This window comes from Gymnoscopelus microlampas (genome assembly GCF_963454915.1).
Source record: "Gymnoscopelus microlampas genome assembly, chromosome: 21".
Classification (NCBI taxonomy): domain Eukaryota; kingdom Metazoa; phylum Chordata; class Actinopteri; order Myctophiformes; family Myctophidae; genus Gymnoscopelus; species Gymnoscopelus microlampas.
The window spans coordinates 6,407,566-6,428,756 of record NC_139958.1 but is presented as its reverse complement, the minus strand read 5'-3'; the positions used below and the strand labels follow the sequence as shown (position 1 = coordinate 6,428,756).

Genomic DNA, 21,191 nt, shown 5'->3' with positions numbered 1-21,191 from the left:
CTTGAATTAAAAAAATGTTTTTTTTGGGGGGGGGGGGGGGGGGGCTAGTCGACAAAGTTGAGTAACTATTCCATTCCAACTGACAAAACACTTTGTTAGGGGAAATGTCACAATTTTTATACGTGGCATTTACATTGTAAACATGTTGTTTTAACAATATCCTGTTATTTGGATTACAAGGTTGAATATGACGTCTATAATGCAGAAGATGTATGTCGTCCATTTTAATTGCGTTGTATCCCCCTCTGGAGTTTTTAATCCTTTACTGTACTTATGTACAATTTTTAGGTACTTTTAAGTATTTCCAATTGTCTATACGTTTACTTCTAGTCCACTACATCTCAGAGGCAAATAGTGTACTTTTACTCTACTACAATTAGAACACTTTAGGTACTAGTTACTTTGCAGATATGATTTTTTACATTATAATGAATGTTTTAAAACATTCATTAACCACTTCAGCCCTATTTACACATAGGAAAATAGCCGATCTACAAGCTCTCAACGCATCGAGACGCGTTGTGAGCTCGTAGATATGCTATTTTCAAACATTTTGGTACTTTTACTTTTGGTACATTTTGATACCAATTCTTTTGTACTTTTACTCAAGTAAATTTTGTATTCCAAACTTTCACTTGTAACGGAATACTACTACATTGCAGTATTGATACTTTTACTTAAGTAAAACACTCGAGTACGTTTTCCATGACTGCCACCACTTTGCGGCATTGCTTCTATACTTCTGCAGTATTTTATTCCACCCGCCAGGGGCAGTCGTTTTTATTTTTAAAGCGGCCCTTTCTTGTCACGGCCGGAAGTGTCGCATCCTATGTGACGTAAACTTTTGTGCCAACCAACGACCAGACGTGATGAAGACATTTTACAATAAACACAGCTAGCCTGAGAGAGCTAGGCGTGAGCTCAGGCTCACTAGGAGCGCTTCACTTTTTAAGTTCAAAATCAAAGAGGCTTTAAAATTGAGTTAAACATTATTTTTTAATGTTACAAACCGAGGATGATGTCAACAAAGTGGGCCGCACGGGAAACCAGTGTATAGTAACACCCTGGTAAGTTCTATCATAACTACTAGCAACTTAGCTTAGCTTAGCCGATGTTCTTCTGACTGATGCTAGCATGTTAGCGTCAGCTAGGCTAATGTGCTCTCACATGTAGCATAGTTGGTGGTAGCAGTGTTGCCAGGTTTTGAGAGAGAAACGAGCAACTAGGTATTTTTTCTTTTTCTTTTGCAGAGAAAAAGCATGTGAAAGTACAGTTTAAATACTAGGTCAGCTAAATAGGATTTAAAAAGCCCATAAAAGCCTAAATGGCTCGTTTCAAATGGGGTCCTTATGTACTCACTTCATAGTGGTCCATGAAAACAAGCACTTTGAACCTATATGCTGTGTATACATTGAAAATAGCCTATCTACAAGCTCGTGATGCTGTGAGCTTGTAGATCTGCTATTTTTCATTCTTGAAATAAAATGTGGAATATTTGACAACATTTGGCCTGAAACACTTTCTTACAACAGGGGTTCGCAAACCTTTTCACGTCAAGGACCCCCAAATTGACACTTATTTAGCCCGCGGACCCCCATTTGAAAAGACATGCCAAGGACCCCCACATAAGAGAAGATCTTTATGACTATCAGTGATTTTCAACTATTTTAATTGCAAGGACCCCCAGCCCAGTTTGACATGCATATTCTCTGGGACCCTACTTTATATTGTAAAACCAATGTTAATTTAACTCTGAGAGTGTACAAATGGAACCAAATGGACCTTAACGGATCCATTTGGTTCCTAACTATCCATTTAGCTGGGGACCCCCTGGAACTCCCTCAAGGACCCCTGGGGGTCCCCGGACCCCACTTTGAGAACCAATGTCTTACAACACAAATCTGTTACTGGGCTCCCTGGCACAAAACATTTTCAGATGGGGGAATAGGGACAAATACATATGAAAATATTTGAGAACTACTGGTTTAAACAATAAAACATTAAAAGAAAGCATGTTAACAAGTCCAAATAAGCAACTACACTTTAGAATTAGAACCCGCAACCAACAATATTTACAAGTAACTTTACCGGAAAAATTAGCCTAAAGTCGCTTACAATAAGCAGACATGGCAACACTGGTTGGTAGGTGTTAGCAGGTGTTAGCTTGTGTGGCTAGCACTGCGCGCAGCAATATTGTTATTATCACTGCTGCTTGTAGTCTGAGCTTGTAGATCTGATATATTATCATCACTGGTTGGCCCTCCATTCATTACGCAGCTTCATTATATCACAACATTAATTATTATTATGATCTGGTCCAAGTCTGACTGACTGACCTCGGCTCTGCTACATGTTAATAAGAGAATGCATTGATGATGCAGTGATCCTCAACCTTTTTTTTTTATTTATTTCAACGACCCCCCCAGTGTGATATGCATGCATCAGGCCACGGACCCCCGTTTCATAGCATTTTGTATTCTTTCTCTGAGGGACCCCAGTCTCTACACCGGGGGTCTTCAACAGGGGGTCCAGGACCCCTAGGGGGTCCTCAGAGTTACTACAGGGGGTCCACCAAATCTTTGTGTGATTTGATTTTTTTTTTTACCTTAATCACTTGAACCCTAGCATCCCTTTTCTGAGGAGAACTTTAGCCAAAAATAGCAGATCTACAAGTTCACAACGCCTCGTAGATCGGCTATTTTTTGCAAAGAGGTTATAGGTGTAGAGGGAAAAAAGAGCAGACCAAGTAAACAAAAAAGGTTTAATCTGAAACACAATTTTATACAATATAGAGGGGGGTCCCTGGCCCTGCTTCATCTCTCTCTCAACTAGGGGGTCCTTGGCCTGAAAACGTTGAAGACCCCTGCTCTACACTTTAAAATACAGCTATCAATCATTTAGCTGGGTAGGGAGGCAGGGAGGTAGGAGGGACCCCCTGGAACCCCCTCAAGGTCCCCCCTAGTACAGTGGTTTTCAACCTTTTTCATGCCAGGGACCCCTAAATTGATATGCATTTGGCCGCGGACCACCATCTGAAAATGTTTTGTGCCAGGGACCCCCCAGAAGCAAAGATTTTAGTTAAAAAATGTTCTCTTTGAAAAATTATTATATTCAAAGATATGCACACATTTTCAAGATTTAAAAAAAATAGCAGATCTACAAGTGCACTCGGTGCCGCGCTATGAAGAAAATGTATATCTGCTATTTTTGAATAGCCAAAGCTACGTGGTTAAAATGATTCTGAGGCTATGTTAACTCATTTAGCTCGGGACTCCCTGGTAGCCCCCCCAAGGACCACTGGTGGTCCCCGGACCACTGGTTGAAAACCACTCCAACCTTTTCAGGCCGTGACATCCCCCCTGGGGAACTGGGGACCCCCCAACCTGATAAGCACTTGTTGTCATGCAGAAGTGGAGGCATTACATTTAGTTTGACTCTGTTCCACAGATACATATTGAGAAAATAGCTGATCTACAAGCTCACATGTGAGCTTAGATCAGCTATTTTCACAATTGTTGCCTCTTTCTTATATTATCTGACAATTTGGCCAATGTTTGACCAGTTTGTATAGTATAGTTTGTTGATTGCTTTTGATGCAGTAATGGTCTTTTTCTTTTCTTTCTTTCCTTTTTTTATGAGGTATTTAAAAGGTCTTAAACGTCCTTAAATGGTCACTTCACTGTCACCTGGGGACCCCCTCTCCAAATCATGTAGGGACCCCCGACCCACAGGTTGAGAACCACTGCCCTAGGGGGCCTGGGTCTCCCATGAACCAGAGCCACCCCGACCCCACTTTCTGAATCATTCGCTTAAAAAGTGTTGTGAGATGAATGTACTGTATGCCTGTATCTAATGCACAAGATAAACTTGTTGCAGTAGTGGTACCAGTAGTCTGATTAATATACTTTTAAAATATGAAGGAATTTGTTTCTACACTAAAATGTAATGGGCCCATGTTGAGAAAATAATATTATCCCCACCATAATTGAAATGACACAAATGTATTGTATATTAAGTGGCTCCACCGATCTTTTGATGGCATGGTTGAATAGGTAGTAAGATGGAACAGCTGACATTCACTAACATGTGTGTGTATTAAGTCGTAATAGATAGTAGATTGTTTGTTTTAATTTCTATGTAATGACAGAATTAATACAGGTCTTCACCCACAGAAATTGACGACACATTTGGTTACCTAAGAGAAAGAGTGACTTACTTATTGGGCAACTTGTATTTTTATAATCTGTTGTATTGGAAATTAGTGCCCATGTTAGATTCTGTCAGCTTAAAGGGCCTACTTGTGTTTAGCTGCAAAGTTAAGGCGTATTATTATTATAAGAATAATCTGCTGTACAGTACATGGTAGCCATAGAAACCTGGATAGCAATCAGTGACTGACTTAGTTAGGGCTGGACGATATGACGTCCAATCAATATCACAATTATTTCAAACTTTTGCTTCTATTCTAAATGATTATTTAAAAAAAGTGAAAATAGCAGATTTACAAGCTCACTTGTAAATCTTAAATAAAATGAAGTCACATAAGTAGATCAGCTATTTGTGTACGTCACCATTGCACAACAAAGTATAACACAGTTAAGTGATCAATCAGCCTAATTCAGGTGTCTTCAACAGGGGGTCCGGCACCCCTAGGGGGTCCTCAGAGTTACTACAGGGGGTCCGCCAAATCTTTGTGTGATATGATGTTTGCCAGACCCAGGGGGTCGGCCTACATGAGGCTTTGTCGGTCGGTCGGTCGGTCCCTCTTTTCCTCTGCACACACGTCATGCGAAGTCCGGCCATTCAGATTTCAACACTAGGGGTCTGGCAGTACCAGGTCTCCTTGCTGCTAGAGCCATATGAAATCCGTGTTAACGGAATCGCGGACGGAATCGCGGAAATGACCAATAAAAATGGAATTGGAATAAAACACGGAATATTGCAGAATTTGGAAAATTAAAAAAAATCGCGGTAAAATATTTTTTTTTACCGCAAATTTTTACAAATCCACGGGACACCACCATTTTGCATGGCCACATCCTACTTTATAAACAGTAAAATCCACGTAGAAATAGTCTTAGAAAGACGATAGAAACAATAATACATGGGCGACGCCATTTTGCGCATGCTCAGACCGAATTAGACCGAATTATTTTGGGAACATTTTTGCGTATAACACAACAAGGGCCATGTATGGACTGTTATATCTTGAACATTTATTCATTTCCACTTACCAGACACTTTTTTTATGGTAAAAATGAGCATAAAAAGCAAAATACAGAATTCAGAAATATTAAAATGGAAAAAACAGAATTTGGGAAAAAATAAAACGGAATTGGGAAAAAAATAAAACGGATTTCATATGGCTCTACACTAGGGGTCTGGCAGTACCAGGTCTCCTTGCTGCGAGGCGGTGTGAGCTTGTAGATCGGCTATTTTTTGGCAAAGAGATAGGTGTAGAGGGGAAAACAGAGCAGAGCAAGTAAATAAAAAAAGTTAATCTGAAAAACAATTTTATATAATATACAGGAGGTCCCTGCTTCATCGCTGTCTCAGCTAGGGGGTCCTTGGGCTGAAAACGTTGAAGACCCCTGACCTAATTGATTTACTTGATTATAAAAAATATATATATACTGAGACATCTTTTATCAATTCGTTGATGTATAAGAAAAAAAAAGGCTTCTCGATTAATCTACACAAGCAAGATTAAGTCAGCTATTGGTTCCTAATATCGTTTTTTCTTTCTCCCACCAGGTGAGTTCCTGTCCAGGGACTTGGGTCCATGTCATTTGGACCTTCGGGGGAGCTCCGGGGCTGAACTAGCATGAAGATGGCCGACTCAGAGAAGACAGAGGACTTCTTGGACGCAGACAGCCTGCCAGAGTGCCCTCCTCCTCCTGTCCACGCAGACTCAGCCACCGCCTCCTCCGTCAACAAGGGAGGAGAGCAGCAGGAGCAGGACTCCTCCCTGAAGACGGAGACCACGCCCACCACCAGCTCGCCGCCGCGGGAAGAGAAGGAAGGAGGAGGAGACCCAGAGAGCCCGGACCCCGGCCTCCTCTCCATGCCGTGCCTCATGAAGGAGCTCCACAGAGACTCCCCCGAGTCTCAGCACGGAGGAGGAGGAGGAGGAGGAGCCTCCACGGGCAGCGACACGAGGCCCGCCTCCGGCCGCCACGTCTACGAGAGCGACTCGTCCAACGCCTGCATGGTGTCCCCCTCCTCCAGCGGCCACCTGGCCGACTCGGACACTCTCTCCTCGGGGGAGGAACGGTCCGTTCCTCAGGGAGGAGGGGAAGCGACCAACATGGAAGCCGGCGGCGCCGATCCCGGGCAGGCGCCGCAAACGTCCGCGGCGGTCACGGCGGGGGGGCGGAAATCCAGGAGGTCGCGGTCGGAAAGCGAAACGCCCTCTAGCGCCATGGCGGCGAAGAAGAACCGCTGCCAGCCCTCCTCCTCCGTGGCGGCAGCGGCGGCGGCGGCAGCGGGAGCGGCGGGAGCCTTGGGGCAAGAGAAGCAAACCAACGGCAAGCTGGCCAAAGTGAAGGGCCACCGGAGCCAGAAGCACAAGGAACGCATGCGTCTGCTGCGGCAGAAGCGCGAGGCGGCGGCGCGGAAGAAGTACAACCTGCTGCAGGACAGCAGTACGAGCGACAGCGAGCTCACGTGCGACTCCAGCACCAGCTCCTCTGACGACGACGACGACGGGACCTCGGGGGGAGGAGGAGGGAGCAAGACAATCAACACAGACATACCAGGTAACAACAACGCATTACTGGGGCTGTAGGACCGTAATATAGACACACACGGCCGGAAGCGGAAGGCCTACAAATTCACGGCCACTTTTGACACTCGGGGTCCGTTAGAACGATGAACTGCAGCTCTCAATGCAATCTCTATGAGAGGCATTACCGTAGTTTCACTGGTTAACTACTGAAGCTGTAGCGATTTTTTTTGTGTTCTAATAAACTGTCCCATTTGTTTAATTTATCCTTTTTAATGTCCCATATCTGTCATCTCGATATACTGCCCACAATATACTATAATATACTCCATCAGTATGTCAAAACCGCTAGCAGCGGAGATTTAGAGTTTAAGTGGTCGCATGGTATATACGTCACGGACGCATCCCTTGAGGTTTTCAATACCCAGAAAACTGGCGAAAGTGTCCGTTTTCAATATGTTTTGCTCATTATCTCTGGAACAGAAGGTCCAATCTGCTCAGTTCAAAACTTGTTGGATGCGTGCCTTTGAGGACATTAAGCACACAATGACACATTTTCGGGTTATTTTTTTAAATGTTTTTAGAGGAGGCGAGATCTTAGTTGGGCAGGCAACCGCCTGTTCTGTCTCTACAGTGGGTACACCACTGGTCAGCGCTCGTAAAGGCAGTGATGTCACTGAAATGCGACAACTTTCCCTCTGCTGTGTTAACATTATGGGTAACTCGTTAAAGTGGCAAATTAAATGTGAAACACATCAACTATTAAGAAAACAAGAAGATATGTTGACAAAGACACTCCATACATTTGGAAACATATTTTTATTTAAATCAATATCGTCTCCAGTTAATGTAGGAATATTTTAAAAGTAGGCTTACTCATATCCTCTCATAGGGAATGCATTGAGAGCTGCAGTTCATCTTTCTAACGGACCCCGAGTAGCGGCGCTATCTCAAAAGTGGGCGTGAATTTGTAGGCCTTCCTTTTCCGGCCGTGTGTCTCTATGGACGTTTAGTAATGTTTAAGCACTTGAGCTTGGGATCCAGGCCTCTCACAATTATTACATAATTGTTTAGTCGCAATTGTTTGAGATAATCAAAATAGTTGATCTACAAGCTTACGACGCGTCACGAAGTGACGCGTCGTAAGCTTGTAGATCAGCTATTCCTGCTATTTTACTATGTATAACATTTTTAAATATGTCAATAATTTCTTTGTTATTAAGTTATTTGTCATATCTGCCCTGTGCAATTTTTGATTACGAAGCCTAAAAGGCCAAACAGAAATTTAATTTGTATTCATATGTTCCAATGTTCAACGCCAAACACACAATTAAATCCTTAATGCCATTATTTGAGTGGGACAATTAATCGTCAACTTAAATTTGTAATGGTGACAGCCCTAACCAGGTAACACATTACTGGCTGTAGGACTGAAATATTGAGCATAGTAATGTTTAAGCACTTGAGCGTGGATCTAGATGTCGTGTGGTGAAAATAGCTGATGGAAACGCGTTGTGAGTAGAGCCAGACTGACCCGGATCTTTGGGTTCGATCCCAATTCTCCTAGACCTCCGTTGATGGGATGTTTTGACAGATTATGTCGCAATTTCATAAGGGAAAATCTTGAAACTAATAAATATATATTTTTATTAAAGGTAGGGAAATTATATTTTTTGGTTAAAACAAAAAGTATTTTGTTAAAAGGTTAAAGCACTATATTGTGATAGTAATCATTGCTGTAGAGTGTTTGTTCAGTAACAGGGGCCTCCCCGTCTCTCCAGCTCTTTAAAAAACAGAAAATACATTTTTTGGTAGGTGACAATATTTCAGCCAATCAGAAGAGAGTACCCATTTATCAGCTTAATTTGTATAGTGTTCCAGTTCCCATTTTGTCAGCTCATTTCTTAGTGTCATCACTTCGAATTCCACTTGTTTAATCTGTATCCTGATTGAGTTCTCTATCCTTATTGGATAAAATTGGAAATGAAACTGAAACTGAAACAAAACTGCATTTTCTGTTTTATATAGAGCTGGAAAGACAAGGAGACTCATTTTACTGAACAAACACTCTATAGCAATGAGAATATAGAGCTATTTAACACTTATTTTAACCAAAGCAAATCACTTACCCTACCTTTAAGTATTTATTAAACTTCAATGTATGAAAAGAACATTTTATTTATACAATGAACAGGTAAATATAAAATACACATCTGAAATTTCTAAAATAGCAGATCTACAAGCTCACAATGTGTGAGAATGACTATTTTTTAGCTTATTGTGTCTTAGATTTCGAAATCTAACATAGCTTATTGTGTCTGCACATTGTAATTACAAATCGATACAGGTGCTGTTTTGCTTGTTTGTTTGCTTATTGTCTCACACATGAGTGTTTATGTCATATGTCATTCATCATTTTGTCTTCATTCACACCATTGCCGTAGGTATTTATTTATACATTTACATGTTGAAGAGCATTTTGTAGTAGTGAGTGTTCCGTCTCTTCTTGTCTAAATGTTTGCATGCTGTCGAAATCTAAGGGGCTTTATTCTATTCAACTTTAAATCAAATGTCCTAAATGGGTTCATTTATAGGCTAACCTCTGTTGCTATTTCTGTGCTTCTAGGAGTGAGCCATTTTTATTCTCAGCGGGCTGTTTGCTCCGAATAGGCCTATGCAATGTTATGTATGTGATTTAGTCTGACTTGTAAGTGACACTACTTTTCACCGGTTATCATTCTGAGTTAACGTAGTAGCTAAGTTGTGTGTCTGGGAATGGAAGCTATAGCTAATAACTATTGGTTAGAATTTTAGAAAAATATGTCATGAATATGATCAATCGTTTTGTATTTGGAAGATTTTATACCTACCTACCTTTATCTAACAGAAAGGAGTTGGGTTTGAAGTAGTCGTCTTTTTTTTCGGCACACCAAATAGGTCTGCATAACCTGTCAATCCTGGCTATATTGTATTGTATGGAATTCAACTTGCTGTCATGTGTAAATGGTGGGTTTGAACTGGCCTACTGTATATCCCCAAAGCCCTGATTTGTCATTGGTTTGACTTTTTTCTTCCTGCTCCAAAAGCAGAGGCTCAGTCTTTCTTGGGCTTTGTGTTTTTTAGTTGCTTATAATCAGCATTTGGTTCAGTGGAACAGGCTCCGGTAGTACCAGTCCCAGCAATGGCTCAAATTGCTCTTCTTTAACGTGGGTGGTTTGAAAAACGTCTCTCGACAACATTGTTTTGAGTTGAGCTCTGTTACATGTTGTAGCATGTTGAGTCTTAGAATAGCAGCCATGAATGGCTGATCATCAAAAGCGGCAGCAGACTAAATGTGCCTTATGTCTATTCTTACATCATCGCTGTCTCTCTGTGTAACTTTATATTTACAACTACAGTAACTGTGTAAATCTGTTGGTTGAACTTGACCTTCTGCTGCCTACTGTTGTTGGGAGAGTACCTCTATTTATATTAGATTTGTTGTGACTATAATCCCTCGTCTCTCAATAATTTGGTTTGGGGTTTGAGTTTGGTTGGCCTATTTCATTTGCCATCATTGTGGCAAACTAGGAACTAAGCTAAACCACATATTTTTAGTTTTATACACACATTTTAGGCTGTCTAATAATGCTACGTTGTTGCATTAATGAGATGTTTATATTATGCCCCACCGTAGCCATTAGTCGTCATTAGGTGTCAGTTCATATTTAACCAACTTATTTTTTTTTCTTCCAACTGATGACATTTTTGCAGCTAACACACATCTAGATATAGAGTACAGAAGTCCTGACATCACTCGTTCATCCCCTGGTTCGTAAGGTCATTTCTCTATGGAGAATAAACATTGGGTCATCTTTGAATCGTCTCATATAAGAATTGTGGTCCAAAAATAATCACTGCTAGAGAGCCGTATAAATCTTCTCTTATGGGGGTCCCTGGCATATCTTTTCAAATGGGGGTCCGCGGGCTAATAAGTGTCCATTTGGGGGTCCTTGACATGAAAAAGTTTGAGAACCACTGCCATAAGAGTCAAACCACCGGGATCATTAGTTTATTTTTGGAACACCGTTCTTATTTGACACGATATTAAACACGTCTATGGGAATTCAGAACGGGGGTGGAAAACCGCAAACCAGGTAGGATGTGTAAATTACGTCAGACTTCGGTGCTCTATAGCTTTTTGTCTTGAGAGGTTTATACTGTAGTAGTAACTCATTGCGTTATTTGGCCGTCTTCAGAGTTTTCATCACTTAACACACATGTTCCAAACATGAGCAAATGAGTCATCTATCTATCTATCTATCTATCTACTATTATGGGCTTGTGTAGAAAAAGCTATCAACCATTACTTCATCCTGCACACAGACTGCATGACGTGTAGTCCATCATTAGCATGAACGAGACGATCTGCACGTAACCAAAAAAAAAAAAACTGTCATTTTTCTTTATAAAAAAAAAAAAAAGTCCACCTCCGAAGCATGAAACGTCCTACTGTATTTTCTTATGGCTTTGGCCTCAATGTCTTTAAAGCTGGCTTCAGACGTGCTACGGAGAGATCCAGAGTGGGTGCACAGATTCACGGCCTGCTGGACTCGAGCGGCTCGTGGGACAGAAACAGCATCGGCAGTGTTTTGGAGGAGGCCATGACGCGTTTCGCCGTGATGCAGCGGCAGACCGAGGAGCGCTTCCGCGTCTGGATGGAGAAGCTCACGCGCCTCGACTCGGACGACGACGACTCCTCCAAGCACTCGAGCGACGCGCTGGAGGGCGGCCGCCGCCGTCGGGGCCGGAGGGGGAACCGCCCCTCCCCGCCCAGTTCCTTTTTGCCCTCGTCGGAGTCGGCGGAGACCATGGCCGCGTACATGTTGACCCGAGAGAACATGAACCTCACGCCCTCCTCCGCCCCCATTATGAACAACAACAACACCCTACCTGAAGTGGTCACTCCAAACGGGAATCTAGTGGGAGTTCCTGACCCTGGTGTCTTGAATGTTTAGGTTTTTTTCCATGTTATGTCACACCTTCTGGACTCCTTTTTTTTTCTAGATGACTTAAAGAGGTCCACCACACCTGTGCAGCCATTATTATGGCTCTCAAGTTGCATACTGTTGCTAAAAGAGTCAGTTATATGAGGAGTTTGAGGACAATTAAACTGAACGTTCCGCTCGCCAATACATGCAAGTGGGCCTGATGATAAGCTGTTTGAATGGAGAGGCTTCTTGCATGCTGTACAGGACCTGAAAGCCTTGGACATCTGCTGGCAATGAATCACTGTGAAATCTGACATGGATATAACTCTCAACTGGCCCCTCTAGGGCGCTGTTCAGCCTAAAAAGACTTCCTGGAGTTTAATGTAGAATCCTGTTTACCATTGATGAACTAGACAGGCAATAGGCAACGTTAGATTCGAGTCAGGGCTCTTGTTGTATTTTCTTTGTTGTATGGCCTATTCTAAGAGTTTTCTTGTTTACTAGCCTTCTCTATCTCTCTCTCTTTCTCACTTTCACCTTCTCGTACACACGTCACACACACACACACACACACACACACACACAGTTGAAATCAATGTAAGTTATACAGAATGTGCATTACAGACCAGGCAGCCATTATTAAAGTGCTATAGGTATGGTGCTGCTGTTTCATAGATAGCATGTGCCTTGTCATCTTGAATTCATGCTGGGAATGATACGTAGAGCAGTTTTTTTCCTCCCTTTTTTAAGTTCAAGTTCAAGGCAGTTCATTAGTATCCAGGCCCTTTGAACTTGGTCTGCACTTTGCTCATAATCGGGTTTTAGAACTTTTTTCAACTTAGCAACCGATGCTTTGGTTGCATAGCTTTACTAACACAAAAAAAAAATGTTGAAGAAAATGATTTGCCTATAATATATTATTAATGCAATGATTTGCCTATAATATATTATTAATGCAATAGACTAACAAACACACATTTTCACATTTGTTTTAAGAATGTATTTTGTAGGTAGTGAAGATTAGATATGCATTTAGTTTTTTTTTACATTGTTATTTTTGTTTAATCTTTGCTGCCAAACTGCCCTTGTGCGGCAATAACTGAAACTAGTGAGGGACAAATCACTCCCAACCTTTGTTTTGACTAGCCTATGTATAGACAATGAGCATTGAATATGGTATGTGGTCTTTTGCTGTAGGTATTGGCTGCAATATGAATAGCCTCAAATCTCTAATATCCATACATCACCCTGGTTTAGGTTTACATGGACTGGCATTCTATCTGCCAGCTTGGCCTGTGTTTCAACAAAATGCTGCCTTTTTTTCCTCCCCCAGTTTGTACTTTAGTAGTTAAAACTCTAAAATCTGTGTTTACCACTTCTAAGCCTGGCGTCAGTTTTTCAGTACAGCCCCCACCCGGAAATTGCAGATCTACAATGTACATCTACTTGTAGATCGGCTAGTTTTTATAAAAAAAAGTAAAATGCAAAGTCAATGTAGGGCTTAAGTGGTTACCCCATTAAGACCTGGAACGCATCTGTGTCACTTTAGATTTCTTTGGCTATTCAAAAATAGCAGATATACAAGCTCATCTATGAGCTTGTAGATCTGCTATTTTTGAAACATCTTGACCGTTTTGTTTGGGGGATCTTTTTTTTTCAAAAAAAATGTTAGGATTTAGAAAACATTTTAAAGAATCGCCTCAGGTCTTAATGGGTTAAAACTAACTAACAGATCTACCGCATTAATATAGATGCATGGCAAACGTTTACAGATTTTCCAAAATCTCTAGAATGGACTGGATCCTTCTGATGGTGAAGTGTCCTTCTGGTTCACAGCCTGTGGTCTTTTCGGGTGAACTATGAATGTTCTCCCTCTCTTCAATCCTCTCTTTTTCCAGCCACTTTTGCAGACATGGATGACACCATGGTGTCACAGAGACCCGTTAACTTGACACTCCAAAACACTACCTAATCATCGTGGACATTGAAGGGGATCCCCCACAGCCTAATCTGATTAATTTAGTTAGCGTATTAATGTTGCATTTTATGTATGTGTATTTTGTAGGCCTGTAAGAGTTAGTTCTACGATTATTTCAACTGAGTGCATCCAAATATTGTCCTTCCTGTTGCATGTGACTCCTCATGTGGTTATGTAAATTTGTATTGAGAATGTTCAAGACCAAATATAAGTTTTTTTTTTATGAGCAACACATTGGCAATGTTGATATAACAGTGAGGTCATTTTCTCATCTAGTTTTCTCTCGGTCTTATGGTTTTGTTTTTTCATATTGCTTTGATTTTGGAACAAAAGTGACTGTGCTGTTTTGTTTTAAATCGACCCAATAAGTTGCCTAAACAGGTTAGTCCACACACCACAGTACAAATGGCTCTGTGACACAGCACTGGACTTAGTTTAATAAAATAATTGAGGACGGACAGTCTAGTGTTTACCAAAGAGATTAGACTGGTTTATATTGGTCCTTCATCTCCAGTATCGTCATTGCCTAAGCTTTGCATTTGTAAATGCTAGGTTTGTTCTGGTGGTGCTGGTGAATGTTTGCGGTGCTGTCCAGATAATGTATGTGTGTCCCAACAATACATTTTGACTCCAGCAGGGAATCATTATTTTTGGCTCTTGTTTTTGGTTTTTCACGTTTTTTGCTTTTTATACGGCATCACGGAATGAGAGGTTTTGCATCCTGGTGTAGTTTCTGTGAACGGCTTATTATTTTAAGGGCAATAAACAAAGACCGAAAATAATTGCTGCGGTTATGTTTTTAGTTCATTACAAACCATGCATACACGTAACCAATTATTGACCATTTCCGCCTATAATAACATGGGATTCCAGGTTTAAAGTGGTTAATATTAGCCTGCACACAATGTTAAATTAGGGCCTATCATTACTGCACGTAAAGTACATTAACCTCAATGCTTTCAGTTAACCTCAACTGAAAGCATCAACACCTCCTATGAATCACAACATACATTTGATTTTGTCTTCATTTACGGTTGAAGTATTTGGCAATCCTTGATGGTTTGCAACCATAATTTGCAAATACGTGCATACATTATTTTTGCATTAACCCTTTAAGACCTGGAACGCATCTGTGTCATTTTAGATTTCTTTGGCTGTTCAAAAATAGCAGATATACAAGCTCATAGCGCGGCACAGAGTGCCGCGCTATGAGCTTGTAGATCTGCCATTTTTGAAAAATCGTGACAAAATATTTTTTAGATTTTTTTTTTTCAAAGATTTGTTAGGATTTGGAAAACATTTTTAGACTCGCCTCAGGTCTTAATGGGTTAAGCCTTTTCATCTGTACTGTTATCAGTGCTGTCAGCCTTAGGCTATCGTAGATGTAAATAAACAAAAAGTCGTATTTCTTTCCTTACACCGGAACACCGTACACAAGTGGTTGTGGGCTGTCTTATTCCAAAACACAATCCTAACCCTCACAGGCTATTATTATTTGAATAATGAACAAATGAAGTGTTTTCCTTTATGTTTTCTGCAGACGGTCCTCCAGTAGTGGGTCACTATGATATTTCTGACACTGATTCTAACCAGGAGAGTATGAGTATGGAGACCATGGTCCGCGCCACGGTGATAAAGCATGAGCTAAAAACACACAGAGACCATCAGGATGATATCATGGCGGCTCACTCTGGGTGTATAAGAGCTCTGAGCGCTTTCTCAGGTCAGTTACAAACCCGGTGTAATAATCCAACTGAAAATATCCACTCTCAGTGAAGACCAGACAGTTTTTTTAGACTCATGGTGTCACCAATATACAACATACCAAGTGGGAGAAAAGGGTTCTGATTTTCAGCCTTTTACGAATCTCAGCAAGCAAGCAAAGGCGTCTTTTTGAAGTACTGTCTCCTGTCTTATCTTCCCATTCTTTGGCTGTCTTGCTTTTTAGTACCGTTAAGACATTGTTCCAGCTCTGCGTCAGCACTGGAAATAATTGACGAAGTTGACTTTTGTGAACGAATGTATTTAGTCATTTATTGAGCATGGATTGAAAGTTCTCAGTCGCCAAGACTGATTTCAACTCATTTGGATTCCATGGAAGCCAGCAAGTCTTCTATGGAAGCGTGTTGCTCAATCTCTCAATGCGTCTAGCGACGCATTGAGAGCTTGTAGAATAGGCTATTTTAAGATTAGAGCATTTGAAGTGGTCAAACTAGCAATATGTTCCAGAAGCATCTTCCATAATATCTTAATCGCCTCGGATATTTAATATAAAAGCAACGGTTAAAGCCTGAATCTGTGAATTTGTGTTTTTTGAACCCGTTGGCAGTATGTTAGAACAGCAGGACCAACATTATTAAAGCATCCTAATTGTACATATTGTGTTCATCGTTTAGGAATCGGCGCTAGTGTGTGTGTGTGTGTGTGGGGGGGGATCCTTTCACACTGTTTCACAAATCGCACATTAGGTTTTGAGTCATGAGATAAAAATGTTGCTTTAATCCATGATTGAGTGTTAACTCCTCCCAATCCAGTCGGCCGTTTCGGAAAATGGTCTGAAATCCATGTTTTGTCGACGTGTCCCTCTGTCTGTGTCAAACAAAGCACATGCTGTCTGGTGTGTCGGCGAATCCCTGTGGCTCCTCCGTGGTTCTCCTGGTTTCATGTTGAAAGTGTGTGTGATGTGTTTTTTCCTCTTGTGTGTTTCAGGCCACATGGAGGCAGAGCTGTCCCACAGGGAGGGTTCTCAGCACAAGGGCCCCATTAACGTTGCCTCCTCAGATAGTGAAGTGGAAATAGTAGGAGTGCAGGAAAACACACGGTAAAAATAGTCTTAACACTTTTTTTTCTTCCCCATGACAATCGTCTAACAACTGAATGTGTTCAACCATTTTTTTGGTTGTTATTCTGGTTGCAAAATTTAAATTCACCTTTTTTGTTGTGTTAACCTTGTTTGAAAATGTTCACCTATAATTTCATGCTCGAAAAAGAGAGATTAGGTTAAACTTTGTCTTAATGAATAGAATACATTGATTGACCAAAACTAAGTAAGAACTTATTTATTTTTTACTGTATTCTTGCATTAGTTTATGTTTAGTTCATGCTATCAGAGTGAATGTAAAGAGAAAACCTTCCCTACTTGCACAGCACCAGATGAAAATAACTGACCATATTTTTACTTAAATCATGGCCAGGTATTGAATCCAAGGTTTCCACCAAAGTTCAATATAATATTATTATTATTATAATAGCTATTTTAACCACTTACGCTCCACATGCTTCACTGTATGACGAATAGCAAAAATAGCTAATCCGTGTTGTGAGCTCGTAGATCTGCTATTTTTGAAAAATCTTGACCATGTGCAAATATTTTTTGATGGGAACATTTGTAACTCAAATCTTTTGCTTCTGGGTCAAGGAAAATAAGTTTGTACTGAAAACTGTTAAGATTTAGAAGACATTTGTAGAATCCCCCAAAAGCAAAGATTTGAGTTACAAATGTTCGCTTAAAAAAAAAAATATATATCTATATACTGTATAAAGTGTATATATTCAAAGATTTGCACAAATCTTCACGATTTTTCCCGCGCTATGAGCTTCTAGATCTGCGATTTTTGAATAGCCAAATAAATCTAAAAAATGTCCCCGGTCTAAATGGGTTTTAAGTGTTCATCATGTTGTTTTTTTCTAAACAGTTGTGCCCATCCTTGCGGCGGCGTCATCAAGAGCTTGTCCTCCTGGAAGGCCAACTCTTCTGCGGAGCCGCTGAACAGCAGCGGCGGCACCACGAGGCAGCAGCAGCAGCCGCCACAGCAGCAGCCACAGCTCTGGACTAGCATTTCACCTCAGCCAAACTGGGTGTCCCCTCCCGAGGTGGTTGACCTCACCCTGGACGAGGACACTAGTGGACACAAATACCTACTCTGAGTAAAACCTTGTAACTTCACCCCCCACCCACACCACCTCCTTCTCCTCCAACAACCTGGTCTCCTCCTCTTCGTAACGGTGGAAATCCTTACCTTGAGTAGCGGGCCCGGCTCGCCGCACAACCTGTAACTAGCTACTCGTGGGGGCGGGGCGTCCTGTTCAAAGAGTGCTGTTTGTTTTTGTTTGTTGTCAACCTGCTGTTGAACAATCTTTATATTATCAAAAGCCATTGGTCGCTGTCGGGTTGGAAACCTTGGCGTGTCCGAAACTGTTTGTTACTTTTTAGAAAATGGGGGGGGGGGGTGGGGGGGGGGAGAACCTGTTACAATAGAGCACCGAAGTCTGACGTGATTTACGCATCCTACCTGGGTCGCGTTTTTTTTTCCCCATTCTGAATCCCCATAGACTTGTTTAACCCATTAAGACCTGAGGCCAATTTTTACTTAGGTCCCTGGAACAAAATATTTTGTTCCAGGGACCCCCCAGAAGCAAAGATTTGAGTTAAAAATGTTCGCTTTAAAATAAATAATAATATATTAATTTGCACACATTTTCTCCTATTTTCAAAAATAGCCAAAGTGTAAAATAATGCTTTTTTTGCTCAAATCTAAAAATGACACAGATGCGTTCCAGGTCTTAATGGGTTGATATTGAGTCAAATAAGAACGGTGTTCCAAAAATAAACAAGTGACCCCGGCGGTTTGACTCTTATGGATATGAAGCATCAACTGACGGTGAGAAAACGATAACCACCGTTACATTTACGCCAGAAACAGACTGTATCAAATATGAGTGACTGACTATCATAAACGATACAGAGCCACCTCCTCCCTGACAATATCACAGAGACAGTTTGTTTATTTTTTGGACCACAGTTCTTATATGTGACGATTCTAAGATGACCCAATGTTATTCTCCATAGAGAAATGACTTCCACTGCCCAGGGGATGAACGAGTGACGTCAGGACTTCTGTACTCTATGGATCCAGTGTAGTTATTATTTAGTCACAAGCTCTTTGTTCATACATTTCATTGGTTCAATATTTATATAAAACCCACAGACACACTTTACCACTTTCTTTTTTCTTTTTTTTTATAGCAAAAATAACATCATACAAGCTTTGAGCTTGCAGATCGGCTATTTTTTGCTACTTTTTGTGTGACACTGTAGTAGTGGGGGCATTAATTTTACAAAAAGGTTTAAATGTGGAGATAACGATAAAGGTTTCTGTCCGACAGCGACGCCATTCTACTGAAGCGATTCCCCTCGATCATCGTTTTTCCAACTAATAATTTGAGAACGGGGGGTTTTTGCTGAAAACCAAGGCGAGGCACATCGAAGTTCAGGTAGAAATGTTAACAGGAAATCAACTTTAACCCATTTTAGACCGGGAAAGAATCTGTGTCATTTTTTAGATTTCTTTGTCCGTTAAAAAGTAGCAGATCTACAAGCTCGTAGCGAGCTATGAGCTTGTAGATCTGCTATTTGTTAAATCTTTGACTATAGTGTATATGTTTTAAAGCAAACACTTTTAACTCAAATCTTTGCTTTTGGGAAGTCTGCAAATGTCTTCTAAATCCCAACAGTTAAAAAAAGATATATATATATATTTTGCTATAATATTAGTGGTTCTCAAACTTTTTTCATGTCAAGGACCACCCAAAATGTCCAATGTATTTGGCCACGGACCCCCATCTCAAAATGTGTTGTTCCAGGGACCCCCAGAAGCACAGATCGGAGTTAAAAATGTGCGCTTTAAAACATACATTCAAAGATTTGCGCACATTTTCATGATTTTTCAAAATTTTAAATGGCAGATCTACAAGCTCGTAGCGCGGCACTCGGTGCTGCGCTATGAGCTTGTAGATCTGCTATTTTTGAACAGCCAAAGAAATCTTAAAGTGACACAGATGCGTTCCAGGTCTTAAAAGGTTAATGGATAGCAATATATTCCCCATGTTTTTCCTAGTACCTCATGTTCTCCCCGGTGACGCCTGTAGGCGCGGTAGGCGTTGTGTGTGTATAATATGCTTGCTGGCTGTAGAGTATAAGCCTGACTTAACCACTTGAACCCTAGCGGCCCTGTTCTGGGGGCGAACATTCGGTGAAAATAGCTGATCTTCAAGCCCTGTGAGCAGTGGTGGAAAAAGTAAAAAAACAAAAATATACTTAAGTAAAAGTATCAATACTGCAACGTAGAAATACTCTTGTTACAAGTAAAAGTCCAGAATTCAAAATGTACTTGAGTAAAAGTACAAAAGTATTGGTATCAAAACGTACTAAAAGTAGAAAGTACTCATTATGCAGAATGTCCCATTTCACAAAGTTTTCAAATGTATAAAATGCATGAAAAAACTTTTGAAAATAGCAGATCTACAAGCTCACAATGCGTCGCGATGCGACACATTGTGAGCTTGTAGATCTGCTATTTTCAAATGGCCGAAATGTACACAGGGCTGAAGTGTTTTTGTAATAATAATCAAAATCTACAAAGTAACGAGTAACTAAAGTTTTCAAATAATTATAGTGGGGTAAAAGTACAATATTTGCTTCTGAGATGTAGTGGAGTAGAAGTAAAAGTACAGAAAATTGGAAATACTCCGGTAAAATTTTGTACCTAAAGTACAGTACTTAAGTACATGTACTTTAGTTGCTTTACACCACAGAATGTGAGCTTGTTGATACTCTTATTTTTGGGGAAGATATTTAGTTTAAGAGTAAAAACAGGAGGGGGCCTAGTATAACTATAGATCCCGGGGGGGACTCCTTAGGGTCAACTAAAGCATAGGGTTCAAGTGGTTATACAGTCCTTGCACACAGAGTCCATGCACTTTGCTTTTTCTCGGTCAATAACGTTTTTAACCCATCTGAAAGAACTCAGGAATCAAAACTGGGTTTGATTGAAAACAATCAAATCATGTGGGATCTAGTGGCTCCAATGTGGTTCCTCTTGACTTCCTGTGGCCAGCATGAGTGACGTGAGTAGTCTGACATATCTAATGAGTTATGACTCCAAATAATGAGCAAGGCTTCAGCCTCATCAAAGCCCCATTGACTTCAAATTATTTTAATAAACATGATTGAAATTGTTCAAAAAGTATTCACCTGTTTCCTAGGCTGTGTGTTTTCCACTTCCTGTCGGATTTCATTGGATATCATTAGTCATCTGACCAGTTTCATTGGATTTCATTGGATCAAATCGACAGGAAGTGGAAAACACACAGGAAGTGGGAAGCCTAGGAAACAGGTGAATAAAACGTGAAAGAAAGAAATGCTCCAGCAGTTTTAACTGAGATTAGCTCTAGACACAGACACACACAGACAGACCCTCTTCTAGATCAGTGGTTCTCAAACCTTTTCAGGCCGCCCGCGACCCCCCAAAAATAATCATATTTGAACTGGGGGACCCCCCCACCCTGACAAGCACTTAATATAGTAGTTGAGGCATTCAATTTGGTTTGACTTGGGTCCACAGACACAAATTTGTGAAAATAGCTATTTTCAATGCATTAATGGTCTCTTTTCATTTCATTTCTTTTAGTTTATAGGTATTAAAAGTCCTTAATTGTCACTTTACTGTCATCTGGGGAC

At 40.8% G+C, this 21,191-nt stretch overlaps 1 protein-coding gene across 3 annotated transcripts; it reads left to right on the top strand.

The window, feature by feature from the left end:
• The first annotated feature begins 903 nt into the window (after positions 1–903).
• ark2n (arkadia (rnf111) N-terminal like PKA signaling regulator 2n) lies at positions 904–19,909 on the top strand. 3 transcript variants are annotated; one of them, XM_084047544.1, is made up of 5 exons: positions 904–1,067; positions 5,755–6,758; positions 15,213–15,395; positions 16,382–16,493; positions 17,368–19,909. In XM_084047544.1, the coding sequence occupies exons 2-5, from the start codon at positions 5,825–5,827 to the stop codon at positions 17,597–17,599; spliced, it is 1,461 nt and encodes a 486-aa protein (XP_083903670.1). In that variant the 5' UTR covers positions 904–1,067; positions 5,755–5,824; the 3' UTR covers positions 17,600–19,909. The 3 variants fall into 3 exon arrangements, with proteins under 3 accessions (XP_083903670.1, XP_083903672.1, XP_083903671.1); XM_084047546.1 differs by lacking the exon at positions 15,213–15,395; XM_084047545.1 differs by lacking the exons at positions 15,213–15,395; positions 16,382–16,493; positions 17,368–19,909 and adding an exon at positions 11,255–12,644.
• The last annotated feature ends 1,282 nt before the right edge of the window (positions 19,910–21,191 follow it).